Source organism: Corvus kubaryi, unplaced genomic scaffold (genome assembly GCF_017639235.1).
Source record: "Corvus kubaryi isolate FWS band 111438036 unplaced genomic scaffold, C.kubaryi_AGA036_p1.0 138, whole genome shotgun sequence".
Taxonomy (NCBI): Eukaryota; Metazoa; Chordata; class Aves; order Passeriformes; family Corvidae; genus Corvus; species Corvus kubaryi.
In genome coordinates this window covers 21,330,774-21,352,879 of record NW_024580672.1, presented here as the reverse complement: position 1 = coordinate 21,352,879, position 22,106 = coordinate 21,330,774, and the positions used below count along the sequence as shown (strand labels likewise).

Here is a 22,106-nt window from a genome sequence, read left to right as displayed (position 1 = left end):
CATTTTGTGACATCCATGGGAAGAGAAGCAGGTTGCTGTTGTTATTTTTGCCTGCCCATGATTGCTGTAGCCTATAAATAAAGCCCACGTAGTTACCAAATTAAACCAGTTTAAAAACAAAAGCAGAGGAAGCTCTTTCCATCTGGCCTGAGCGAGGAGGAATTGTCACAAGCTCACAAAAAAAGGATTTACTTGTTTTGTGCTTTTTCCCACCTTCCTTGCTTGTTTTACAGCTACCCTTCTCTCTTCTTCCATTTTTTTTCCCAATTCTCACGTCAAGGTTGTGATCACATTGCTTGGAACAATTTGGTGAGGTCAAAGCTTATAAAGCCCAACCATGGCGTAAATGACTTTTAAAAACTGCAACAGGGCCTCTCTGATGCCCAATACAAACCCATTTGAGCAGGAGTGGGAATTCAGGACTGTATTTTAAAAGTTAATAACATCACAGGTAGTTTTGGTCTGGTCAGTTGCTTCCTGGGAGAAGGAAGAAGAGGGAATTCAGTAAAATCACTAATTTTGGTGTATTTATCTCTGAATAAGCACAAAATCTACAACAAGCCCAACGTCTCCTTCCAACCATTAGTAACTGGTTGTTCATGCCCATTTTGTTATTATATTCATTATTCTCTCCGAAGAGAAGAGAAATTAATGAGGAGATATCCACAAGTACAGAAATTTAACTTGTGGATCAGTTGAATACATTTTTGTGTATCAAGGCCATCAGCAAATAAAACACTGTGATATCTCTATGGAGCTGACAAAGAGACAGATAAAACATCCCACTGCTGGAGAGAGTAATTCAGCAGAAATTATGCTTGAACTGCCTGGGAGCAGCGATAGCACTGATCCCTTCTGGAGACTGAGCCAGAGTTGCTGAATTCCAGAGGAATCCGTGTGTTTTAGGTGGCTGTAGTTGAGCAAGCTGGTGAGAAGAACGTGGTACATTCCTGCATTCACAATTTGTACTAAAAGCACACAAAGCCACAAGAAAGGTGATGCAAATTATCTGTCTGGTGGCCAGTTGTGGTGCCTTTCCCAGCCAAAAAATATCCTTGAGAGGGTCTTTAATTATTACTTCACTAAACTTCCTAATCATCCACATCCCAACCCATCCTAAAATCCAGAATCACAGAACGGTTTGGGTTGGAAGGGCATTAAGGATCATCTCATTCCAGCCCTTGCTATGGGCAGGGACACCAGGTTTATTTTAAGGTCTTAGTCCACATTATCCCACGTCCACAAAACCTGGGAGCAACGTATTCAGCAACTCCACACTGTATTTGCTTCCCTCTTCATTCCCCACATGGTTCTTCCCACATGGCACCAAAACTGTGTTACCTGGAATGAGCAATTTCCATCAGCCCTCGCCCAGAGCCCTCATGTTTGATGAGAACCTGGGATTTTCAGAGTTTAAGACAACTTCCCCTCACACAAGACTTCGGCTCTTCCTTCCCAGTATTTCAAAAGCATCTTAGAACCAGCTTTGAGGAAGCCTTGCAGGTTTAGGGACTATAATTCCCCTCAGCAACTGAAGCTTTTTGCTCTACGAAAACTCTTTTTGGGTAACTAATGGGAATTTTTGTACAATGCTCCAGCAGGAGTCAGACTGATCTGTGCAATTTCCCCCACATCAGCATGCTCAGATCCACCTGTACATGGAAAATTCAGAATTCCAGCAGAACCAGAAGCTGCTTGAAACCAGAAACTTCAGGAACGTGCTCCTCAGGAAGGTGAAAAATGACACAGCTCTTATTTGGTGGTGACTGCTGCCAGCAGTGGAGTGCGAAAACGCATCTCCCAGACAGATCCTATTCCCCAATTAACATCCCGCTAATGATGTCAAGTTTTAGACCTAAATTACCCAGCTGAGTTGTTTAACAACACTTCACACCCTCCCAAGCCTGTCTGCCTGGAACCCTGCTCCAAGCAGGAAGAGCTGACAAAGCTCTGATGCCTTACAACCACTGACCCCAGGAAAGTCACTGTCGTCTCCCATTTGTAGGGAGCTCCAGCACGATGGGATCACCTGCATTCCCAGGGGAATGCTCTGATATGCATAGCAAAATTAAGGATGCAGGATCGAAGCCTGGAGCTGGGATGTGCTTATCTCCTTTTTCCTCTTCACCCAATGCTTGAAAATCTCTGATGAAGGAACAAAACCAGCTGCAGTTCCTGTAGGTGCTCACAGTCTGGCCATCCCTGGCAGTGCCCAAGGCCAGGCTGGGCGGGGCTTGGAGCAACCTGGGAGAGGGGAAGGTGTCCCTGCCCATGGCAGGGGTGGGATGAGATAATCTTTAAGGTCCTTTCCAACCCAAACCATTCCAGCACTCAGATCCCTCTCTGCAGAGCTCTGACAGTTTTACAACCCTGCTGGTCAAAGCTGAAGAGCAGAACTGTTTTTTCCCCCTGTCATTTGCCTGTTTTTTTTCTCCTTAAACACCCACAAAACCTATCGATGTCAACTAAGAACAATTAAAACTTAGTATTCAACAGTAATGCCGATAAAGAACTGCCTTTAAGCCCTTGTTTTTACCAGCCTGCCCTTTAAATTATTTACCAGAAAGTCCCATAAAAATGAAAAAGCCTTCCAGTGCAAGTCCTGTGGCTTTTGGACTCCTGGAAGTCAGTAGTGTGAGCAGAACTATTAGGGATTCTCCTGGCAACCCATCCTCAGCAGCATCCTGCTCCTGCTCCTCCCCCTGGAGCAGGGACAAAGCCTTGCCCAGATTTACATGACCAAATAATACTAAAGAAACCTTCACTGCTCTCTTCCTCGAGCCAGAGATGCAGAGCTCAGGGAGAAAAATCACCATCGCTCTCTTAACAGTGACATTATTTTTTTCCAGTACACTAAATCCCAGCAAATGTTTGAGATCAGAACACCATGAATTCACAGGGCGTATCTTGTGACATTGCATTTGTTCCACTGGGAACTCCCCCTGTAAGTCTACACTGCTTTTAAAGCAAGTGCAAATCTCCTGTTAATGGTACTATTCCTTGCAAAATTCTGTTATGGGGAAAATAACCCTTATTTTCCAGAATTTTATCACGTTGAATGGATTCCTTTTAATTTTATGCACGGAACAATATAGGAAGCAACAAAACCGAAGTATTATTAAAATTTGTGTTCAGAAAGCATAGTAGAGATGTCAGAATTAAAGGAAATTGCCTCTACCAGCTGCATTCGGGGAAACTGGCTTGGTTTGTAAGGAAAATTTTAAGGAGTTTATCCTCCAGTAGATTCCTGTTTTATCTAAAAGTCTCCAGGCTTATTAAATCGTACATTTTATTTGTTGCCACTTAGTTCTAAAGCTGAAGCTCACAAGAGCATTTAAAGGCATTTACTGGGTATCTCAGCCATTAGCTATGATTTTCTACATCATTCTTACCGAGCCTGCCAATGGATGGGAGGGGGGAAAAGACAAATCCAATGCCATAAGATGCTGTTTATTCCGAAGGAAGACTTCCAAGGCACTTGGAAATGCAGCAGTAAGGATGACTTCGGTATTGAGCAATAAACAAGGAAGTTCAAGAGAGAGAAAATTCAAGTTCAGTGCCTCAGGGTTTCAAAACAGAGTTAAAAAAAATACTGGTTTGACATTTAGCAGCACTGCTAACTCTGTTATTCTGCATGAACAGTTCTGTGATGAAATGAAGACAGGCTGGGCTACCCCATCAGTTTTCCTAGTAATCCTCATCAGTACTTTCTACCCCATAAAAACTGGGAATACCTGCAACCCTCAGATTTATCTGGAAGTCAGAATTTCCCCTCAGTCTTTTTGTATTAAAGCTCTTCCAAAATTTCTAACACAGGCAAAGTTTCTGCAAACAACTTTTATAATTAATAACTGCCTAAGATAATCCGTATTTTCCAACTTTTTTATCATGAGAGCCTTCTTTACTGGACATTACTTTTAGGATGATACTCTATAATTTTTAAGTTTCAGCTAATTAACAATTAGATTCCTTTGAAAAGAATAAAAATACTCCTGATTTAATGGAGTCAAAATGTATGGGATATTTAGAATTAACATTGCGTTTCTATCCTGGATTTGTTTCTATGAAGTAAATCTGAGTTTCTTTCTGCTCTTTATTTTTAACAGTACAATTGGATGAATATTCCATGGATGCACTTATGACTTATAAACATCAAACAGTTTTTGAAAAGTACGTGGTTTAAGGTGGTATTTAGGCATATAAAAATTACATCTGAGGCAGTGGGGATTTCTCAGGAGAACGTCCAGCCTGGAAATATTCAGAAGCCTAAAGATGCTGCACATCACTTCCCACTTTCCACGCAAAAAGCCAATTATTTGCAATTCCCTGCATTATTTTAAGCCAATCCATCCATCCACAAAATCCTGTGTGCTCTTAATACGTGCACAGATGTTTCCAGCTGCATCTCCAAAGCCTTCATCTGCTCTGGAAACCCAGGGACTGAAATCTGTGCCTTTCATCTGCATTGGGAACCTGCAAAGTTTAAGCCCACTCTGTGTATTAACACATCCCGAATCTGCCTCTGTGTCATAAAACTGAGAGAAAATGAAAATTACAAGGTGAGCTCCAAATCTCCTCTCCCCTCATTAACCAATCAGTCTGGAAATCCCACACTGTAATTCTCCTCACAGAGCAGTGACTCTGCAGAGTTTGAGATGCAGAGGGAAGGTCCTGCAAAGATTTGTACCCCCTAACTGGTGGTTTCCATAAGTACCCTGATGATTTTATACCAACTTAAAGCCTCTCTGTGCATCACTTTTTAGTTATTATCGAATAGTTTATTTCCATATTCAAACATAGAGGGATGCTGCTTAAGGGCAATCAGTCACTAGTTTATAAAGAAATCAAGGCTAAAAACTGAAAAACGAAGCTTGTGATTACTTGAATATTTAGTTTAGCAAATCATCTCTTTGTTTGGAGTAAGTACAGATAAAAAGTTGAACTCCATTATCTGCATGTAATTGGCATCTGGAACTAAAATTCAGATTCAAAGGCTTCATTACCCCCCTGACAGCACGAGCCATAAACTGAGAAACTCCAGCTCAGTAGTTTCCTTACGTACTCAAAAATCCTTCAGAGAAGATGCCGTGGCAGTGCCTATATAAGCCAGAATTGGCGGCAACACTTTGTCCAAAACTGAAACAAACCAAGCAATATTCTATACAGCCTTCCCTGTGAAGTGTTTAACTCACAATTGACTCCTTGCTCAACTGTTCTTTTATCAGCTGAGCACAGAGAGTTCCCCTCGGAGACACCGGGATCTGAGCAAGGCTTCAAAAAAAAGAACCGAGTTCTTTTGGTTGTTGTCATTCTTAATCACAGATATCTCTAAAGTTATTACTCCCAGCTCCTAGTGGGAATAGAAAACTCTGGATCAGCTAAATCAATCAGGCCTGTGCAGTTGGGAAAGGGAGACAGCAATTTGGTGAAGAATCAATTTATTGGCTATTAAAGATGTGCTTAAAATTAACTGCAGAATAAAGTTCCCCATTTATCTACTCCGGAGGGTATCTCCAGACTCCTGGCTTCAGCTGGGTTATGGACTCCATTAATTCCATGTGAAGTCATCCCAAACAAAGCCAGCCATCCTGCAGCCCCCAAAAATGATGGGATTAATGTGAGAGGTGAAATAATCTGAAAATTGACACAGGTCACAGACACCAATGAAATATCAAGCCAGTACTTGAAAATAAATCGCGTGTTAAAGGATCCTGCTGTCAAATAACCAAGTGCCCAAAAACTCACTTTGACAACTCCAAGGAATCCTAAGACATGGTTCTAAAGGGTGACTTTCAGAGCCAACAGCCAATTTTTGTAGCCTTTTTGGATAAAAATGTGGTTTTTTCAGCCACAATCACAGAGTATTTCACATCTTCGTGAATGCAACATTTTGTTTTTGCCACAATTTCTTGTTAGCACAGGAACTCCCACTGGCAGGTTTGAAACTAATGGCTGTAATGGCTGTTGTGTTCTTGTATTTAGGGTTTTTTGGTCAACTCATTCCTTTACCAGACTGTTGTGGAAAATTTGCTTCCTGTAGTTCTGAAGTGCAGAGTTTTGGGGTTTGACAGCAATTTTTACAACAGATTTTAATGTGGTCCAGTTGCAAGCTGAAGGACTGGGTTTGTATCTTACACACCAGTTTATTCACTAAAACATTCCCAAATATCAGCCCTAGATAGACAAAAAGATGGATGTCTGTACTCCCTCCTTACTCTGTTTGCAGAGTGTCCCACAAATAAAGGCATAATTTCACTCACAGACACAATTATAATTAAAATACAGCCCAAACCAGCCAGGACAGGACACTGATGTTCCCCTACAACCGACTCCTTATTTAGGGTTTCAACCAGCACAAAAATTCCTGACATTCAAATGTAGTGGATTTATTCCCCTCAAAATCTGTCCCTGTTTGTACCTCATGTGTTAAAGGCACGGGGATTACTGATCTTATCCCCTACTCTCATTTTATCTTCACGCTCCCCCCTCAGAATTTCCATTTTATTCCCCCTTTTCCCCCAAAACAGGGACTCAGTCACCTTGGTATCAGATCCTAGGTTTGTATATATGAAGTATCTGGTTGAAAACCAGGATCTGGCAATCTCAGATTCCATTATTTGAATGTTTCTGTCCTGAATTTTTCCCTCTTTTTGCTTCTTCTACAGACTTTGTACTACAGAGTCACGGAAAAACTTCTTCCCCCTCTCCAGTGACTGCAGCTCCCTCACCACTCCCTGAGCATCCCAAGTCAGACAGAAAAAGGCAAACCAGGGGGATTCTGGAATATTTCAGTTCCTTGTTCACCAATTACCAGCGCCAGGGAGTTAAAACATGAAAAAATCATTAAGGACTGACACATTTTCATGAGATTTTTGACCCAGAAGTCCAGCCTTGGACTCTCTGCCATGCACATCTGTGTGTATCTTTAGGGAAATGCTACTAATACTTTTAAACCTCATAAACATCCAGTTTTCCACTGAAAATGATTTTCCTCTTAAGCTTTCTTACTTTAAATATAGCCTAGTCAAGGATTCACTCCCTTGTGCCCGAGTTGGCTTTCTAAAACATATGCTATTATGGCACTTAACTCTTCAAGAGCTTCACATATTTTATTAAATAGACAAAGGAATTTTAATTAAAAACATATTTCAAATACACCTGGAAGTCCCTTTACTTGTTTTACATTGTACTCCTGAGTCCCTCTGAGGGTTTAAATAGGAGATACATGCAGAATATTTGGATTAAGTGGGAATTTGGTAATTCAGCAAGTCTCAGGGAGAAATCTGTGCAACAGGAAAGTAAAAATTACAACTTCAAATGAGGTGTAAAAATGAAATCTTAATTATGCAGCTACTACAGATCCCCTATGATCGTACAACCACTGGGGTTTGGGGGTTTTTTTTGGGTATGTGCTGCATTAAGCACTTGGCATCTTCTCCTCCTTGAGGAGGGGCTTATATTCCAATGGCAGATTAAGTAATTTCTGTGAATCATCACAGGTTTGGAGGTTTTTTTAGTGCTTTAGGATCTTTTGGGATAAGCAGCTGTACCATAAAAGCACATTACTGCTTCTAGGAAAGGATGAGTTGTTTTGCATTTGAAGCAAAAGCTTAATTGATGCACCGCTGACTTCCTCCAAAACTTCACTAGTTCATAAATTTTACACATCCAGCACTACCAACCAGTTGCTAATAATTAATCTGTATTTAGTTTTAGCCATGAGGTAATGTTTTATAAAAATCCAAATAATGACACCTCTAACGACCAATTAATTTCTTGCAAAGAATGCTGAATACATTACACAGCAGAAATGTGTTTGGTAAGCAAGCACACTCTAAAAATAATGCCAGTTTGACACTTCTTGCTATTAAACATTTGCATTAAAGGAGAATTAAGGGTGGGCAGAGCTCTAAACTGTTCTTCATTTGGACAAAGACACTTGGTTTTCAATTTCCCTGTAGTTTGTACTAACTATCAAGTAAATTCAGAGGACTGGCTTCCTGGGAGCACATATTCCCGAAGGAAACTGCCTCCTGGGAAGCCCTGGCATGACAGCCACGGTCCTGTCCTGGCAAAATAGGTGTGGAAAAACTTCCAGCGCCAGGAAAGCTCCTCTCTGAGCAGCAGGTGTTCACAACAGATCAAGATAAAAAGCGCAGTTAAGGTACAAATCTCTAGAAAATCACCAAGGGCTGCGACTCGAGAGCACCGGTCACGACTCGCAGCCATTTCAGCGGGATCAGAGGAATGTGGCCCAAATCCTGCAAAGATCTAAGGGGAAAAAGTGACATTTCTGTTGTAACTTGAGGCTTTTTGCACTCTTCTTGGCTGCAGGCATCATGGTGAGTAAGGAGCCCAGCAAATGCTTACTCACCGCCTCGGACAGCGACGTCGAGCCTGCGGCTTCCCTGGCGCTGGAGATGAAATACGCGCTGGATCCCAACCGGCAGATCAAGAAACGGAACAAAGCCCTCCAGGTGAGGTTTAAGGATATCTGCGAGGCCCAGAACGAGCAGAGGGACAAGCAGCTCTCCACCTCCTCCACGCAGGACCCTGACAAGAGGGAGGCCAAGGCCATTTCCTACAAGACAGCCTATCGCAAGTACATGACGGTGCCCGCCCGCAGGTCCATCCCCAATGTCACCAAGAGCACAGGAGTCCAGACATCCCCTGATCTCAAGAAGTGCTACCAGACCTTCCCTCTGGACCGGAAAAAAGGGAATATTCTGAAAAGCGCCTCGACTGTGGACACACTACCGAGCGAGAACAACGGGTTCCTGATCGAGGTGAAGGACAGGGAGGGCCGGGGCTCGGGGGAGGCCGCGGCATGGGGCAGGAAGGCCGGCAGCCTGCAGACGGCCGAGTTCATCTCCCACATCTCCGAGCGCCCCGCGCACGACAACGGGGCCGAGGCCTGGCCAAGCAGCGATTTGCACAGTTCTCCCAAAGAGCCGCCTCCTCCTCTGCCCAGCTTGGCCGAGCCCGGCGAGGAGGAGCTGGCGCGGCCGCCCGGCCGGGGCAGAGCGGCGGCGGCACGGCTGGGGAGCGACGAGGCCACCCAGCCCCTCCACGGGAGGGTCTTCAAGACTGAAGTGGCCACCGTTTACCTGCCGGCCTCGCAGCCCGACCTGCCCGGCCTGGGCGACTGGGGGCCGTGCCCCGAGGAGGACGACAAGAGGACGGTGCAGCTGAACGGGGTGCAGCCCCCGGCCAGAGATGCCCGAGTGTGCGCGGCACGGGCGCAGTGCCCGGCCCCCGAATGTAGTGACCAGAGCCTGCAGGTCAACGTGGCGCCCATGGAGGAGAGCCAGCCCTGCCGGACGGCCGTCGCCGTGAGCCAGGAATGCCAACAAATCGTGCCTCACACCGAAGTTGTGGACTTGAAAGCGCAGCTTCAGATGATGGAGAACCTGATCAGCTCTAGTCAGGAGACCATCAAAGTGTTGTTGGGTGTTATACAGGAGCTAGAGAAGGGAGAAGCTCACAGGGAAGGGTGAGTAGAAGCTTTTTCAATGAGTATGAGCTGACTGAAATGTCTTTTCCATCAGTGCTGCCCGTGAGTTTGCAGATGCCAACGCGCCCCCGCCGCCGCGCACGTGGCGCTTCTCACACGGAGTTTTGCTGCTCTAGGAGAAACCTGCCAGCAGCATTCAGATTGCTGTCTGCTAGTCCCAGGGTGTAATTAAGTAATTATTTAACGAAGGGCCCATAATACATCTTCTTGTGCCTTTTCTAAGGAGCACAGAACGAGCCGCTCTCCAAACAGGATTAGCGAGGATGTTTTCACATCAGCAACTTGCATTAGCCATAATTCCTCACACGGCATGAAAAGCAGCAGCAAAACCTTAATTCTGTAAGAGACTTACCTTTTTAAGATTAAGGGATATTATTACAGCTCCTAATATAATTCCATTAATGGCATATGAATCTCATCTGGTTTCCTTGCACCTGCATTTTTCGTGGCATTTCTTTCAGAAGGAAATGAAATGAGAATTTTGAATTATCAGTGTCTTCTTCAGAGCTTTCACACAGCTCTAAACACAACAAACCCAAGCAGAAATAAACAAAATTCTGCTTATCCCTAACTTTCATTATTTAAATCAATCCATAAGCCATTAAAAATATTAGAAACTGTAACTCAGTACAACCTTTAGTCTTTACCTGGACAGTTCAATCCATCTCTTATATCACCTTAACAAACATTTTGCAGACTGACTCACCTTAGTTCCCTCATCTTTATTCAGTGAACACACCTCACAATGTATGTGTGCTGTTTGTGTTTTGAAATATTTCTGTAATTAAATCCCAATTTGCCAGAAGAAATCGGGATTTTAAAAGGAAGAAACCAGCAGCTTGTGCTACTTGAAGCAAAACCTGCTTTCATTTGAGTCAGAAAGGTACACCTTTAATTTAACTTTCTTTAGGAATGTAGACATCATGTGAATCATTAAAACTCAAAATGTTTGGCATTAAAAAGCCATCTTAGTTGGATCCTGCTGTCAACACAGCCTTTGTGGTTTTAGTTTATTTTACAGCTGGTTGTATTATTATTTCTATCTATACAAATTGTCGCTTATCTAGATCAAGGACCTTATCAAGTCCTGGATATTCAGACTGGGACGTTTCTTGACCTACCTGAAAGCCACACAGGCTTCAATGATCTTAAAGCTATTTTCCAACCTAAACCACTCTATAATTCTATTTTTTTAAAAATTACTATTCAGAAAAAGAACTCCCCTGACTTTCTTAACTTAGAGAAACTGCAGGAGCTTTGCAAAGAAGTGCCAAGCTGCTTTTCAAACCACAAAATAGAGACAACTATTTCATCATCATCATAACTCATCAGCCGCTCGTCGACAACCCTGAGTGCACAAACACCCACACCAGCCCCCAGAGGCACCTGCTATAAATACCTCTGCTTCCTCCATACAATTAGCCATCCCTATTTTCTCCTTTCCCAAAGATAGTACAGGCACAGGTGCAGCAAATACAGGTTTTTTTATTGCCCTGACAGAGCAGAGCTGTTAATGCAGCCTACATTAGGAGTGTATCCCTGCCCTCAGTGCAAAACAAATCTTGGCCAAACTATCCAGGATTGTCTTCAAATAATTCCCCTGCAGCTGTCAGCCTCACAAAGCTGTATTAGCCCTAAAATGGTGAAATTATCCATAAATCCCAGTTCAGAACATCTCTACAGCCTCTCAGACACTCGGACTCATGTACTGGAGTTTACAAGATTCCATTTGGCCAAAAAGAGCCTATTTATTAGCACTGCTTTCTACTTGGAGCCCCTTCCAGCTGCTCCTGCACATGCTCCAGACACGTCCCAGACTTGCTCCCTCCCTGCTGGGCAGGAAGGTGTCGAGATGGGGAAGGAGGGAAAAGAAGGGAGATGCACACTTGTGTATTTTCCAATCCCTGCACTCCAGATCCCTCTAATTTTGTGGCTGCTGGATGATTTGGAAAGAGACTGCACAGCTTTGTGCTCAGGACCTTCCCCAGTGATCCCTCTCCCGAGCTGGGAGAACACTCTGTTCTCCTGCAAACACCAACACATCATTAACATGAAGCCTGTCTTTATCCCCAGCTCCCTCAAATTACACAACTCTTGCAATAATAGGCTGCCCCATCCTTTTATTAGAATAATTCTTGCCAAGTGCTGCATTCATCCTACAACATCTTTGCCACAGACCCTGTGTAAACTATTACATATCTCCTCAGTGTCAGCATGTTGAGCTTTTTTCCTGCTATAACCAGGTTTAGGTCAGTTTATATCAAGAAGTTAAAGCAATTCTACTGTTTATTGTAGCATCTTCCATCTGCTAGAACAGTAAGAGACGGTTTGTATTTATGGAACTCTGCTGCTTTTCTGATGTACATTAAATTCCTTAGAACAGCATGCTACAAGAAACAGATACAACTAACACACTGCTGGTAAAGAAAAAAAAGAAAGAACATGAAGGGGGAAAAAAACCCACCAAAAGCAAAAAACAAAGCCCCAGCTAAATTTCTTAATCAGATTTTTCTGCCTTTAAGGAAATCAGTGTTCTTTAAGTGCTGTTGTGGTGCCATGGGACTGGTGCTCAGCGGATTCATTTTCACTAATATGCTGTAGGTCCTGAACTGCTATTACTGCAATTCATCACTAAATGAGTCGATGCCAGCAGAATTGTAGCAGCATCTCTGAAGGCAGCAGTCTCATCCTTTGGGTGACTATCATCTATGTGTGCTTTTGAAAATGTCAGTGCTACATCATCTGCAATTAGCAGCAACAGCCAGCACTCAACTCTGCTTCAAGGGAAGGGGAAAGCCACTGGAGCAGGAAGGGAAACACAGACCCCGTGATCCCCATCCCAGTATCAAAGGACATTATTAAAATTCTGTATTATGTGCATCATTATTTACTAAATCTTTGGCAAAATGGCTGTTCTGCCCTTCTGTCTGGAAGCTTCTACAAAAAAAGCACATTACATCCCAGCAAACATTGCTGGATGCCTTAAGTCATGCATGAAGGAAGTGCAGAGCTGCAGCTTCAATTAAGGGTCCCAGCTCAGAGTTAAAAAGATGTTGAATATTACATGATGCAGGGTGCAGCTTTACAACACAAACCCGGTTTTATGCTCCAGTTTTATTCTGATAAATTATCAGTGATCTCACTTTACAGACATATTTGTGTTCAGATAGAGAATTTAGGAAGCCAAATGTGTGGAGCATCGCTAAGGCTGACAGGACTGCGAGTAAAATGGGAGTTAATCATTCTGAAACCTGGCTAACAAAGATCTGTGAAATACATAACAGGAGATGAGCACATAATCAGAAATACTTTGCTGCTGGAGAACAGCAGTGACCTGCCCTTTAAATCCTTCCTGTGGAAAGGAACAGTAATCTGAGCCCTCCTCATTATACAACAAATCAGCAATTTTAATAAACAAAGTGCTCAATTTGCCACACAAAAACAAGTCAGAGTATTTTGACTCTGCCAGGTCAAATGCTACATTAGACAAGAGTTAAATGAACCTGTTTCAGAGCTAATTTATATTCATCTATTAGTCAGCAGTGGTTCAGGAATTTAAAGAGCTTCTCAACAAACTCCTTCGAAGAGGCTTTGAGAGAACACGTTGTCATGGATGGAATTTAAATGTCACTTCAGGCTTTCCAGTGACTAAGGGATTTTTGTGCCTCATATTCTCATTTCTGAGCAGAAAGTAAGCCCATAAAGTAAGCCCATAATGTGTGTCTGGATGGAGGTTTGCACCCAAGGGAAGAGGAGAGCAGGGAGCATCCTCACCTGAGTCCTGCCCGAGCAGCACTGCCAGCACTCATCCTCAAGGTCATCCAAACTGATCCTCCTGCTCAGCACTGATGGCAAGTGAAAGTCAGGGAGCCAGAGCAATTATTGCCCAGATTGTTTGCTCTGCTCCCTTTTGGGAGCCAGCCCAGCTATCCAGAGCAGACCAAGGAGACAGAGCAAATCAACGCAGGAACAACCTCTGCTGTCCAACTCAATCCACCCCCACACCAGCCAATACCTTCCAAACTTGGGAGTTCCTTATTTCACACCTGGAGAAAAGGAAGCTTAGAAGAGTTTCCAAGAGCAGAGCCTGTGAAAGCACAGCCTTTGGGAGCGATGTGCCAGCTGCAGGAATGATAGGACAGGGCTTGGTTTGGGACTACCCCCCTCACTAGTTTTGTTTTGCATTTTTTTCAATGGGAACCCTGGCAAAGGAAAGGTTTAACAGGATCATTTCTAAGAGAAAACCTGGAAATGGAGGGAAGCAATAGATAAGCTAAACTACAAAAGACAGCTGCACTGCAAATACATACAGGAAAACCAGAAAGAATACAGCAAATTCCATCTGGGATGCACAAATTGTGTCACATCCTGAGTGACTCCAGGTTTTGGGAGACTCTAAGAGCAGTCCTTGGGAAGAGGACTGTGATGAGTGCCTTCATTTCCTGCTGTGACCTTTACGTCCATCCATCCTGCCTGGAATGCCCTCTGGAATGGTCACAACTCATTTCATTATCCCCTGAGACCACCTCCTAAATTCTTCCCTCTTCTCTCTCACAGGAGCTGCTGTATTTTGGGGTGTGCATCATTTACAGATCGCTCCCAAACACAGATACAGCCAAACACCTCAGAAATTGTAACAATTCACCTTCCTGAGGCAGAGCCAGGAAATCTCTTTGGATACATCTTCCTTAGTCGAGGAAAAGGAGGAATTTTTCCACAAACCAGAGCTTTGTGGATCTTGTGATCCTTGGGCCAGTGACGGTTGAGTGGTGCTCACTCAACCCAAAGCAGGAGCAGTACTAAGACACCAGAAGTCCATTTATCTGCCCTCACCGTAAGAAATTTGGTTTTCCAAGCTCTAAACCAGCCCTTCCCTGCTCCCCCAAGCACAACAGGAGCAGAGCAGGCACACACTGACCTCCCTCACCACTGGAACTGTTCCATTATATTCCAAAACTCCGTGGAGGTTATTCCAGTACCTGCTGCCAGTCCATGGGATCTCCTTGACCCCTCTTATTTAAAATTCTCTTATGTAAAAACAAACCAACCAACCAATGAAAGCTGATGATATAAGGCTGACCACTGAAATATCCAGCATTATTCAAGGCAAAAAAACCTAGCATCACCCAAGGTTTAACCTCAAATTCCATTTTTTAACCTCACATTCCATTTTTTTCTGAAGTAGCTCCCTAAAACCAATCTGGAGTTGGATCTCCAAGGGCAGGTACCAGGAGTAGCTCAGAGCACAGTATTTCACAGGCCTTCAGAACATGATGAGATTTATATTTTTGATAGCATTTTTCATTAGAGTTGGACACATTTATGCTGGGGCTGAGAATCCAAGTTTCAGATCACACTGTCAGAGTGGATAAAAAGGGCAAAGTCTCACAGTTCACAGACATCCTGGAACATTAATGTGTAATAATTCAGAGTACCTGGGTACTATAACATTGAAGATAGAGAGCTCTTAAATAACCCTGCTGTCAGAGCCACTTTCTATCAAGCCTTTGTGAGGAATAGAGTGGTGGGAGGTTTTCAGCAAGGAAATGAGGGAAAAAAAGGAAAAAGTGAACCCTTAGCAACAGCCAGAATGTGGGCTAAACATAAAAAAAAGGAACAATCTTTTTAGCAAAGTTACTTGGTATTAGTACTCTGTTTTCTCCAAAAAAAATGCCACTAGGAACGTTCTGAGTCTCAGAAAGTACAACTGATTTTGCTAATATAGTCCAGCTTTTTTTATCTGCATATACTGTACAGGCACAATTTAATGGAAATGTATTTGAAATACTGAGAAAAATAATTTGATTTCTATCTGGTTGCTATTCACTGGACTTTTAAAACCAAGATGAAATGTCATTCCCCACCACACCTCCCTGTTCCAGCCAGGATCAGCAGCTTCAGAGTGAAATTAAGGTTCAGGACTTTTCCAGCAGGTTGGCTGCAGGGAAACAGAGGCCAATAAAAGCAAATTCCCACTATTCAAATCTGGAAACACTGATTAAGTCTATAAATGAAAGATTAAAAAACAGTGCAAGCAAGCAATGTTCTTGCTAAATATATCCATGGGAATTACCATGGATCAGAAGCTTCCCAATGTCACCAAGCTGCCCAAATCATACACCTGCAAGGAGAGTTTTCCTGCTAAATCAGTCTTTTTTTTAAAAAACAGGATGACTGAAGGTAAGGAATTACCAAGTTTTCACAATTAGGATAATCCTTTAATAACTGCAGTTTGGCTGTTGGCAGTATCAGAATGCAGAAGCAGAGCCTGTAAAAATGGGACCAAAATGAGCTTTACAGTGTTAAATTTCTCACTGCTGTTCCTTCAGCAGGAGATGAAACAACAGATTTCTAATTGACACCTCCTTCTGAGCCCCAGTGCTTGCACAAAGGTACAATTATCTCTTATCCTGACTGAGGAGAAATGGCAAAAAAAGAGGAGAAAGACTTGTCTGAAGATGGGGGTGTTTTATTTTTAAACTGCCAAGGCTCCAGCTACCCCAGGTTCCAGATGTGGGATGGGCAGTTCAGTCTTTAAAAAGCTCCTGTGTAGCACATCCAGGGAACTGAAGGCGAAAAGCTGGGAGAGGATGGAGAGCTGAGCTGGATTCAGGTACCTGGGGCTTGGAATGAGATGGTCTTAAAGGTCCTTCCCAACCCACACCAGCCTGGGATCTGTGGCCTGAGGAAAATTTAAGTGAGGAGTTCCAGGCATGGATGTGTCCATCCTCTCTGATCCCACCTCTGCAGCACTGCTGGGTCTTTGGTGGAACTTCTCTCACACCTGAACGAAACTGAGGTGCCCACACTGTTCCACAGCTCTTACAGGTTTCGCTTGGAGCTTTGCCAATACACAGGAATTCTGAAGATGGATGAGTAATTCCCTGCCACAGAACCATTTTTTCCATGTTAAGCAGCAGTTAGTAAAATATTTAAGTGAAACTGGGACAATTCTGAGCTTTTTGTGATGATTTTTGCATGCCACGGAGCAGCAATGGAAGGATCAGTGCTCCAGGTCAACCAGGAAGGAAAACTGCCATTCCAAGGGAGGCTGGAAATCTCTCCAAAAAACAGTCCCAACTATGTTTGGACCTCTTTTCCTAAATAGGATGATGACAGGGGATGTTTTCTACCCCGTTACTCACTGCATGAACCAACCAGAAGAGGACAGACAGAACCAAATGGGGGAATACTGGGATTTTTTGCCCTCGATTCCAGTATCAGAGAATCACTAAATTGATTGGGTTGGAAAGGACCTTCAAGACCATCCCATTCCACCCCCAGCCATGGGCAGGGACACCTTCCACTATCCCAGGTTGCTCCAACCTTGCCTTGGACACTTCCAGGGATCCAGAGGCAGCCACAGCTTCTCTGAGCCTGTGCCAGGGCCTCACAGGGAATAATTTCTTCCCAATGTCCCATCTCCATCCACCTTTTTTTCAGTTTAAAGCCATAGAAGCTGTGTGTGGTCCAGTAATGCCTCAGGATAAGAGGCCTGATTGCAGAGGCCAGAAGAGCTATTTTGGAATTAAGAAGTAAGTTTACGCTCTGGAATGGTTTGAACCTGGCATGGGTTAGGTCATTCCTTTGATAAATGAGAGATTTGTTTACTTTATTGTCATCCACACAAGCCCAGAAAGAATTCCAGGGATGGGACCTGGAACTGTGCACAAAACTCAAGCAACTGCCCAACTCCTGGTCTGTGGATTCTCCTCAAACTCCCATTATCCAAGGAAATGAGAAAACACAAAGTACTGGGACCTGCTCAGGCTGCAACAGGAAGAGCTCAGCACTTCCCCAGTCCTTCCTGCTGGTTCTTTGGTGGCTTTTTTCCTCCATCCTTCTTGCAAGTACAGAATCCCAGAATCATTCAGGTGGGAGAAGACCTCCAGGACCATCAAGTCCAAGCTGTGCCCGATCCCCACCTTGGCACCAGCCCAGAGCACTGAGTGCCACATCCAGTCCTTCCTGGAACACCAAGCACTGGCTCCACACGAACACCAGGATCAGTGGCCAGCAATCCTCCTCCCTCTTTCAATTTTATGCTACTGCACAACATGTGGAATGTTAAACAAGTCTGGCTGGTGCAGTTATTATCTGAAGCCAGTGCAGGCTTAGAGAATGCACGAAGGGTATCTGAGCTGGCATTGAAACATCAATCACAGCAAAATGATGAAGGAATACCACAGGTTATCATTTCCCCCATCTTCCCTCCTCTATAGAAACAATTCTTGTGAGCAGCCTCAGTTGAGAAGTCCAAGCCAAGCAGAACACCAGGTGTTGTGTTTTAGTAGTAGGAACTCCTCAGCTCAGGGTGGGAGCAGCAGGAGCTGTGAGGGCACAAGGATTTCCACCCTTTAACACATCACCCCAGCTGGCCCCAAAAGTTACACACACACAAAATGCATTTTAAAATCCCATGGATTTGGGTGTGTAAGGGCACTGGGAAGAGGAACACTTGAAGATGCAGGAAAGGATGGGTGGGTGAAGCAGATCTGATGACAAGCTGCGGGCTCAGGAGGCTCAGGGCATGCAGGTAACGACCCCAAATCCAGTCCTGAATCCTCCATCAGGCAGAAACCACAGCAGAGAGATTTGGGATGAAGGGGGAAGGGACAGAGCTCATCCTAGCCTCACTACTGGAATGTGCTCCCAGACAACCTGCTGGAAGTGCCTGGCCTAAGAATTACACACCAGCAATGCAGCTGCTGTTCCACCAGAGCAAATTCCCTGAATCGTTATTAACACCATGAGCTGACATTTTAATTATCCTCCTGATTCTTCTGATGAGACAACAGAGGCACAAATATTCAGGAGAGATGTTAGACCTTGTACACACCTAATTCCTGTAAGATTTCATTATTTCACTTGAAATACATTTTAATTCTCTGCGTTCTCGCTGGGGTTTTTTTCAAATAACAGTCCTATTAAAATATGTATTTATTTTTTTTAAAAAACCACTCCCTGACTAACCTGAGTGTAATTCAAAATGTATTTACAGGGTGAAAGCACTTGAATTGCTGTCGTGGGAGTCGTGTCGTACGCCCACAGTGCAAATACCTCAAAAAGCAAATTAGTCATCTGCTTCCAACTGTCAGGAGGCAGCAAAAGACAACAAACCACTGTCTTGGAAAGAGCCTGAAAATCTCACCACTGAGCTTCTGTACCTTGCAAAGGATTTTTTCAGAAGCCAAATCAGTAATATCAGCCTTGAAGTAAAAAGAGAGCGAAGAGTGTTCAGTGTGGGAGTGTCCAAGGCCAGGTTGGATGGGGTTTGGATAGTGGAAGGTGTCCCTGTCCAGGACAGGGGTGGAATGGGATGAGCTTTGGAGAGAGGAAAACTGTTTTCATTAAGGTTTACTTAATCCTTAGTTGGAAAATCACCCAGGAGCACAAAGCTGGGATCACTTAGACCTGTGTGATCTCCAAGTGCTCCCACGGGGAAAAGAAAACCAAAGGGAAACAGGGAAAACAGACAACAAAACCATGGGAAATAGAAAAAGAGTTAGGAGGAAAAACCAAGAAAACCCCAAAGCACACCAGACCCTGAAACACATGGAACAAATCCATGTTTGCATCCAGAAAAGCCTCAAGGTAATTCCTCAAAGCACAACATCCATCCTGATTTTTATCAGGCTGTATCATCTCTAAATGCAAACTGCTAATTGGTAATTATCAACTTCAGGAAAACACAGCAGGAGAAAGGTTAAAACAATTTTTCTACTCTGAAAGTGATTTTTCAGAACACCTTTAAAAGAGCCAAAGGCTGGCCCAAGGTGGTTCAGACCTGCCCAGATCTGGTCTGGGAGCAGAATTTGAAGTCCTTAAAGGAACCAGAGGTTTTCATCCACTAAAAACCTGATTTTGCTTTTACAAAAGCATTTGTATGAGGTTTCCATTGAACTAAAGTGGTAAATCTTTCCTAGGGCAGAATAAACCTCTAGGGGTAAGCCGGATTTATTTTAACCTGCAAAAGATATACAAGAGATTTTTCTGCATTTTACATGGTTGAAAAATGACTTACTCAAGTCATAAAGACAACTAAAGCTCTCGTGACAAAGTGGAGTCTTTTTATTGTGCCAAAAGGGCAAACTATGTTCCTCATAATAATAATAACGCCAATTTTCTCTTGAAGCCCAGTTATCAGAATTATCAGTTCTGTAATACTTTAGAGTGGAAAACAAAGACTTTGAGAAGTTCTCCATCAAACTGTTGATTTTTAAAGGATTTTTCTGTAAAGATGGGAAACATTAGGCCAGGTTGGATGGGGCTTGGAGCAACCTGGTCTGTGAAAGGTGTTCCCGTGGCAGGGGGTGGAATTGGGTGGCTTTAAAGGTCCTTTCCAGCCCAAACCACTCTGGGATGCTGGGATCCATGTGTTTAACCAGCTGTGCTATGAATTGTGCCAGCAGCTCTAGGAAATAATAATTTTAAAAAACCCAATTAGTACAAAGACTTCAGGAGAAGCAAGGCCTGCACTTCCTCTGAGCAGGGCCAGAACTGTCACTTCAAGCACACTTCAAAGGCCCACTGCCTGCTTAAGATAATTTGTTTCACTATATTTAAATAACAAACATCAACCAAAAAAATATTCTTGAAGTCTGTTCATCCTCCTTGGTGCTGATAATACATCAAAAGTGTGAGGAGCATCAGGATCCTCCTGATCTGTACCCAGCACAGCCACTTCTGGAAAATTCTGCCATTAGGGGACTCAATTTATATCAAGTATTCCCTGCATCCCAGCAGAGAAAGGGAAGACATCCAGATCCAACAGATCTATCCTTCTAAATCACTTTTGAAGAGTTTTTTCTTTGTTTTTAATAGATGCCCATATTAAAAAAAATCAGCATACACAGATCTAAGCTTCCCTCTCCCAGCTCAACGGGGTCTCTCTAATTTATACAAGCAAGGAAATATTCAAATGCAAAGATTTTGGTGTTAAAGTTGGTATTTTTGAAAAAAAGCCTCCAGCAGGTGCACAAATTCTGAGTTTCACAGGGATTTAGAGGGTGTAATCCCTTTAGGCTGCTCCAAAAACTGCAGCCTATTCTTAGTTCCTGCCAGTCCACGTCAGCAGAATGGCTGTTCTTCATTATAATATTTTAATACTTGGGAGCGTTAATTGAGGTTAAGCTCAGGTTCTGCCTGGAATGCTAAAAAAAAAAAAAGACCTGCCAGAAGATGAAAGTCTCCTGAAAATCACATGGAAAACGTGTGAAGAACTGGAGATGAGATCTGCTTTCCAAGGGGAGATGCAAACAGAGCAATGGAACTCACCTACATCCATCCTTGCTCCAGGACCTGCAAGGCCAGGTGGGATGGGGCTTGGAGCACCTCGGGATAGTGGGAGGTGTCCCTGCCCATGAACTGGATGGGATTTAAGGTCCCCTCCAACCCACACCAGTTTGGAATTCTGTGATTCCATGACCTGCCCATGCTCTGCACATCCACGTGGAAATAGAAAATACAGGATCTAAGGTGCAAAGGATGAAGCTGTGGAGCAGTGGCTCCTCCTTAGTGGACACCAGAACACATCCAATCCAAAGAAGTCTGAAACTCCAGGAATAACCCCTGGGATCGAAACCAGGCCCAACTCAACTTCCATTTCTCTAAAAAGGCGACAGATTTTCTGTAGGAAACTTGGCTTTGTGAAAGACTTGACATTTGAAAGAATTTCTTTTTACCAAAAGTAACAACTGGTTTACTAATGAAGGACAAAGTTTTTGGTCTCTCTCCTAGGCTGGAATACCTCCCAATTTATTTTTAGGAGGAAGAAAAAAAGCAGCTTACTCAAAACACTGCATGGCACAAGGAAAGCATCAATACCCAGAACTCTGCTCTCCTCCTGGTATCCAGACTCTGCTCTCAAATCATTCCTAGGAGTTAAAACAGAGGCAAACTTTGTTTTTCAGGAAGTCTGCACTGAAAATCAACCTCATTGCCCAGGAACTGCATGGAAATGCTGTGCCAGTAGTGAAATCCTTGCTGGCGTGAAGGAGATGAATTCCATGCAAGTGTTTGTGTAGATAATTATGTGAAAACAAGAAAGTAAAAATCCAAAGCCCAGAGGTATCAACAACAAAATTCTTTCATGAGGAGTTTAATTTTTATAGAAATAATTGAATTTATACTGTTCTAACACTCATGTAATTCAGTCTTGGCTAAAGAGCTCTCAAACTGCCAGATGGAAACCAAACACTGGGAAACCATGGAGTGTTCTTGGGGCTTTCAGGGAATTCTAACAAGATCACTCAAAAAAGGAAATAATAGAAAATATGTAAAAATCATCTCTGAAAAGCTCAAAATACTCAGTAAGGAAAAACTACTTTAAGAAAATTTCATTGAGAATTGAATCCGACTAGAAAATGAATGTATCACTATAACCAGTGGAGACTGAGAATTGCAAAGATGCTAAAACCAAGCAGAGCTGAATGTGGCAGTTGAGAAATCAGGATTTCAAACTCATCACCCAAAACCCATCTCATTTTTAAATATTTACATCCAAGGACCATTCTCATCAGCTTAACGAGTCTGCCTTATACCAGCAAATATGTTTTTAAGTATATGGAAATCTGGAATTACTGTGCATTTA

At 43.3% G+C, this 22,106-nt stretch overlaps 1 protein-coding gene across 1 annotated transcript in view; it reads left to right on the top strand.

Moving 5' to 3' along the window:
• The window catches only part of INSYN2A (inhibitory synaptic factor 2A), a 40,312-nt gene that overhangs the window by 3,982 nt on the left and 14,224 nt on the right, over positions 1-22,106 (top strand). Inside the window, exon 2 of the mRNA XM_042019570.1 lies at positions 8,335-9,493. Coding sequence (XP_041875504.1) covers positions 8,340-9,493 — 1,154 coding nt within the window. The 5' untranslated portion in view covers positions 8,335-8,339. The remainder of the gene's footprint in view (positions 1-8,334; positions 9,494-22,106) is intronic.